This window comes from Limulus polyphemus, unplaced genomic scaffold (assembly GCF_000517525.1).
Source record: "Limulus polyphemus unplaced genomic scaffold, Limulus_polyphemus-2.1.2 Scaffold5234, whole genome shotgun sequence".
Taxonomy (NCBI): Eukaryota; Metazoa; Arthropoda; class Merostomata; order Xiphosura; family Limulidae; genus Limulus; species Limulus polyphemus.
In genome coordinates this window covers 23,509-28,876 of record NW_013670844.1, presented here as the reverse complement: position 1 = coordinate 28,876, position 5,368 = coordinate 23,509, and the positions used below count along the sequence as shown (strand labels likewise).

The 5,368-nt window shown below is 33.6% G+C and overlaps 1 protein-coding gene across 3 annotated transcripts in view; it reads right to left on the bottom strand.

The window, feature by feature from the left end:
• Positions 1-5,368, bottom strand: part of LOC111089102 (leucine-rich repeat and fibronectin type-III domain-containing protein 5-like) — a 29,313-nt gene that overhangs the window by 4,732 nt on the left and 19,213 nt on the right. The window contains exons 3-4 of one of the 3 annotated variants that reach the window (XR_002613443.1): positions 2,652-4,542; positions 21-82 (exon numbers count right to left, since the gene is read on the bottom strand). Coding sequence is in view for 2 of the 3 variants with exons in the window: in XM_022400909.1 (XP_022256617.1) it covers positions 4,136-4,542 (407 nt within the window). In the remaining variant the exon portion in view is untranslated. Of the gene's footprint in view, positions 1-20; positions 83-2,651; positions 4,543-5,368 lie in introns of those variants that run through there. The other 2 variants (XM_022400910.1, XM_022400909.1) reach the window with 2 other exon arrangements.

Genomic DNA, 5,368 nt, shown 5'->3' with positions numbered 1-5,368 from the left:
TAGCCGGTGTCGTTAAGTTGATTGATTTGAATCAAATACTGTTTGATCCAGTCGAGAGAACAAGTGCATTCAAATGGGTTTCCTGGAGTAGAGAAATAGATATTTACGACACTAAAGATAAATAGTTATAAAACATTTCACACTGACTCAGCTTTGACTTGTATTAACTTGTACATTCTGTTCCTAATTCAACCAGTAATTAACAATGTTATCATAGTTTAGTTCTGTAGATTTATCAGCTCGAACGGCTGTACATTTAGCTTATTGTTTCAACTATATTGTATAAAGGTTTGAGTGGCCATGAAACAATCATATGATTATTAACTAATATTTTAAAAAATAAAAGTAATAATAATAATAATGATAAGTCTCTGAAAAAAAAAATTCTTGTTTAGCACACAGCAAGGCAGTGCACTATCTGTGCTCTACCAACCGCGCCTCTCGAAACCCGATTTATAATGTTAAAGCACACAAACTTTCATTGAACCACCTGGTGGTGCATGGACTGCACATTTAACACATATTACATGGCTTACCACGAAAACAAGCCTAGTATTGTTTTACCGATTTACCCTTGTCTAAGGTTAGTTATAAGGGTTAAAATTCACCATAGTCGGTAGAACTCGCTAACAAGCTTTTGGTGGAAATTTCTTTGGATAGTTCAGTGACCTACTTAAACCTGCAAATAAATTAGAGTTATCAAACAAATCATACCTAGCTTTTACAGAAACAACTGAATCATAGCTATTTCTACTTTCATTTTATATAATTAACGAAAAAGATTAAACTAATAGTTTTTCTCACTCACTGGCTAACTGAAGAACAACATACAACGTAGTTTAATGAGGAAGTATTGTGTAGTTTGAGAATGAGATAGTATAGTTTAGTGTAGAAGTATTGTTTAGTTTGAGAATGAGATAGTATAGTTTAGTGTAGAAGTATTGTTTAGATTGAGAATGAGATAGTATAGTTGAGTGTAGAAGTATTGTTTAGATTGAGAATGAGATAGTATAGTTTAGTGTAGAAGTATTGTTTAGATTGAGAATGAGATATAGTTTAATGTAGAAGTATTGTTTAGATTGAGAATGAGATAGTATAGTTGAGTGTAGAAGTATTGTTTAGATTGAGAATGAGATAGTATAGTTTAGTGTAGAAGTATTGTTTAGATTGAGAATGACATAATATAGTTTAGTGTGGAAGTATTGTTTAGATTGAGAATGTCATAATATAGTTTAGTGTAGAAGTATTGTTTAGATTGAGAATGACGTAATATAGTTTAGTGTGGAAGTATTGTTTAGATTGAGAATGAGATAGTATAGTTTAGTGTAGAAGTATTGTTTAGATTGAGAATGACATAATATAGTTTAGTGTAGAAGTATTGTTTAGATTGAGAATGACATAGTATAGTTTAGTGTAGAAGTATTGTTTAGATTGAGAATGAGATAGTATAGTTTAGTGTAGAAGTATTGTTTAGTTTGAGAATGACACAACATTAACAATGGATAACTATATAAAAGTTTCAGTTGTCACAATAGTTTAGTGTAGAAGTATTGTTTAGATTGAGAATGACACAACATTAACAATGGATAACTATATAAAAGTTTCAGTTGTCACAATAGTTTATTGTAGAAGTATTGTTTAGATTGAGAATGACACAACATTGACAATGGATAACTATATAAAAGTTTCAGTTGTCACAATAGTTTAGTTGATATTCCTACAACATGATATCTAATTGTTTAAAGTAACGGAAAAGATAAAAATCACTAGATATTTTAAATCTGTTTACATTATCCGATATCAAAAATTTTCATATAATGTCATGAAAATAAGAACGTAACTTTGTTCTTCTCGTAACTGTTGAAATTATTTTTTGATTTTTTGTTAAGTGCATGACTTTAAAGTGGTCTATATCTGCTCTTCCTGGAGCTGGTATCAAAACCTGCCTTTTACCCTTACAAGCCTTCAGACTTATGCTGAACCACTGGGAATGTGGGAGTGGTTATTAATAATGGTTTAAGTGTGAGAATTATCACGAAGTTCACGATACTGTTATATTTGTTTGTGTAAAATTACTTAAGCCACTTCCCATTAAACCCACTCTACACTTATAAATTTGACCTAAAAACGACGAGGCTTTATTTTGCATGAAGGTTGAAAAGATATTTCTATTTTATTAGTATTGTAAGTGTTCGATGAAAAAAGCCAGTAACGACACACGAGTGAAAAACAAAGTTATTTTATTAGAATAACTAGCCAGGTATACGTTTAAACAGAGAAAGAGGCGTCATTAGGGTTATGAAGTGTAAACTTTCCATTTGATCTACTATGTTTTAGTCATCGTACTGATTTAAAGTTTTGAATCCTTATAAACAGTCTACAACAAATTAAAACTCTACTCAGAAAGATTAAAAACAGTTTATACTTAGAGCAGGTTTATCAGCTCTCCTCAGAACCAAGTTTGTCCGTTTCTTTCAAGGACACTGTTTGCCACTTTTCGCCAGGATTAAATTTGTCAACTCTATGTTAATATTATTATTTTTTTTTCATTTCCATGGTTGGAGACATATACAGTAATTTTTACAACTTAAGAACAATCTCAGCTACAAGGAAACTAATTACGTATATAGGTATTTACAGAGGTGAAGTACCTTATATAAAAACGATTTTGGAGTCTTGCCAAGTCGTTACAGTCCACGTCGCCACGTCTGGTCATGCCAGATATGACGATTTACTGGTATACGTTTCCAAAGTCCGACAGCACAGAAACTCCCAGCCAACTTTGTTTCGTTCTCCAACTGCTCGAGATATGCTATGAGACTAGAAGTCTTATCTTGCCCTCACTTCCGAACGGATATCCTTCTTGATGGGTTTTGGTAGCGACGTTAGTGTTCGTGAATTATCACCTGTTACAAGACGCCATATTGGTAAACCACGATTTGTAGCAGTTCTTATACATTCCGTTCCACCACAACTTTATCCTAGCTACGCTTTTCACGTGACTTTTTGATTTGCATATTCAAAATCTTATCAACCCATTGACTGCTGATTCGCCGTATAGAGTACTGTCGGCAGTTGAATCCGAGTGTGCTGTATACGGTGTACGGCTCGCAAAAATTCCACACGCGTTTAAAACAGCCGCAATCAAAGGATTTAATATAACGTAGTGAACTTCTTGTATTACATTATGTATAAAAGTATAATCTATATTATTTGATATGTTGGACATAACTTATGTAAATCAAAGTATTATTTTATTTAAGTACGGCCTGTTTGACACACGTATTTCAAATGATCATACGGATGGTTAATAAAGATTCGTATTTAACACGTTAACTTGTTGATGTTTCTGACTAGCTACAAACTATCTGGTCTCTGATTCGGCAATTTAATCAACTTCAGATTGAAAGTTCTAATACGTTTCTCGTACTTTCCTGGTATGAGAATCGAAAAGAAACGACTTTGAACATTATATATATACACACTAGAACATTTATACAGACTTTGAGAAAAAAAAATCAATCTCATTGTGAGTCTAGGAACATTTGGCTTATTGTTAAATACGACCTTTTATTCTGTGACGGCTTGAGAGGTAAAAAAACAACAACAATGAAACTAGTGAATTGTTTCATGATTTTTTTGATGCATTTTTAGACCATTTTGAAGTGTATTCCATTATGTAGCTAACAATCTTGAAATGGTCTCGGACTTTTCGCGAAGAGTATCTTAATCCAACAGCCCCAAGAAAACCCATCGCGGCGATAGCTACACAGTAAGAAATGTGTTTCATTGCCAGGAGAGCTGTATTTTCCGGTTTGTGTTTCGTATCTTTGACCACACAGTTTCTTTCGGCAGAAAAACTAGGCACACAAATACAATCTTTGTCCCAGTGTCCATCTGTTAAAATACAGACGTAATAATCTGTGTTTTCCTGAAGATTACGAATCGTCGAATTCCCAGTTTGCTCCTCCTCGGTTTGGAAATACACATCGTCTGTTAAAGTGTTTCCGTAGTAGATTTTAACCTTTTTCTCAACTCGATGACTACTTACGCTAAAGTATTTTGGGTTCCATTTAACGAATAACTCTCGATCTGAAATACTTTCTACCGACAAGTTAAGGCTCACGGGTTTCTGGGTGCTACTTGAAGGATCCGACTTTGTTGTTACATGGGTGCTACTTGAAGGATCCGACTTTGTTGTTACATGAGTACTACTTGAAGGACCCGACTTTGTTGTTACATGGGTGCTACTTGAAGGATCCGACTCTGTTGTTACATGGGTGCTACTTGAAGGATCCCACTGGGTAGTTCCTCCAGAAGTAACCACCAGGGTGTCCGTGGTTACCAGGTTACCTATCGTGGTGGATAACTGCATCTCTTCAGTACTAATATCGTTTAGAGTTGTGTTTCTTTGACAGAATTCAACTTGAGAAAACTGCATGTTGTTGTAGTTGGTGCAATTGCCGGTGTCGTTAAGTTGATTGATTTGAATCAAATACTGTTTGATCCAGTCGAGAGAACAAGTGCATTCAAATGGGTTTCCTGGAGTAGAGAAATAGATATTTACGCCAGTAAAGATAAATAGTTATAAAATATTTCACACTGACTCAGCTTTGACTTGTATTAACTTGTACATTCTGTTCCTGATTCAACCAGTAATTAATAATGCTATCAGAGTTCATTAACATTCCTTTCAAAAAGTTGATAAATCTTACAGAAAACAAAACTAAGAGAAGTAGCTTGTATTAGATATTCCCAAATTATCAGATTTAATATACTATTTCTGTGTTAAATAATGTGTTAGATATGAACACAAAAGTAAATCAGCTAATATTGTTTTAAAATACCTTCGCCCTCCCAGTGACACATGTCTGCCTATTTACAACGCTAGAAACCGGGTTTCGATACTCGTGGTGGGCAGAGCACAGATAGCCCTTTGTGTGGCTTTGTGTTTAAGTACAAACAAACAAACAAATCGTTCTCCCGGAGATTTATCTGTTCATGTTGAGATACCTGATATTTTCACACGATGGTCACTTAACACGAAAATAATTAACAGGTTAAAATAATTGTGTTAATACGTTAAATATTGCACAACGTTCTCACGTTAACATTGATCATTCATCAGAATGTTCAGAAGTAGTTAAATAATTGTGTTAATACGTTAAATATTGCACAACGTTCTCATGTTAACATTGATAATCCACCAGAATGTTCAGAAGTAGTTAAATAATTGTGTTAATACGTTAAATATTGCACAACGTTCTCATGTTAACATTGATCATTCATCAGAATGTTCAGAAGTAGTTAAATAATTGTGTTAATACGTTAAATATTGCACAACGTTTTCATGTTAACATTGATCATT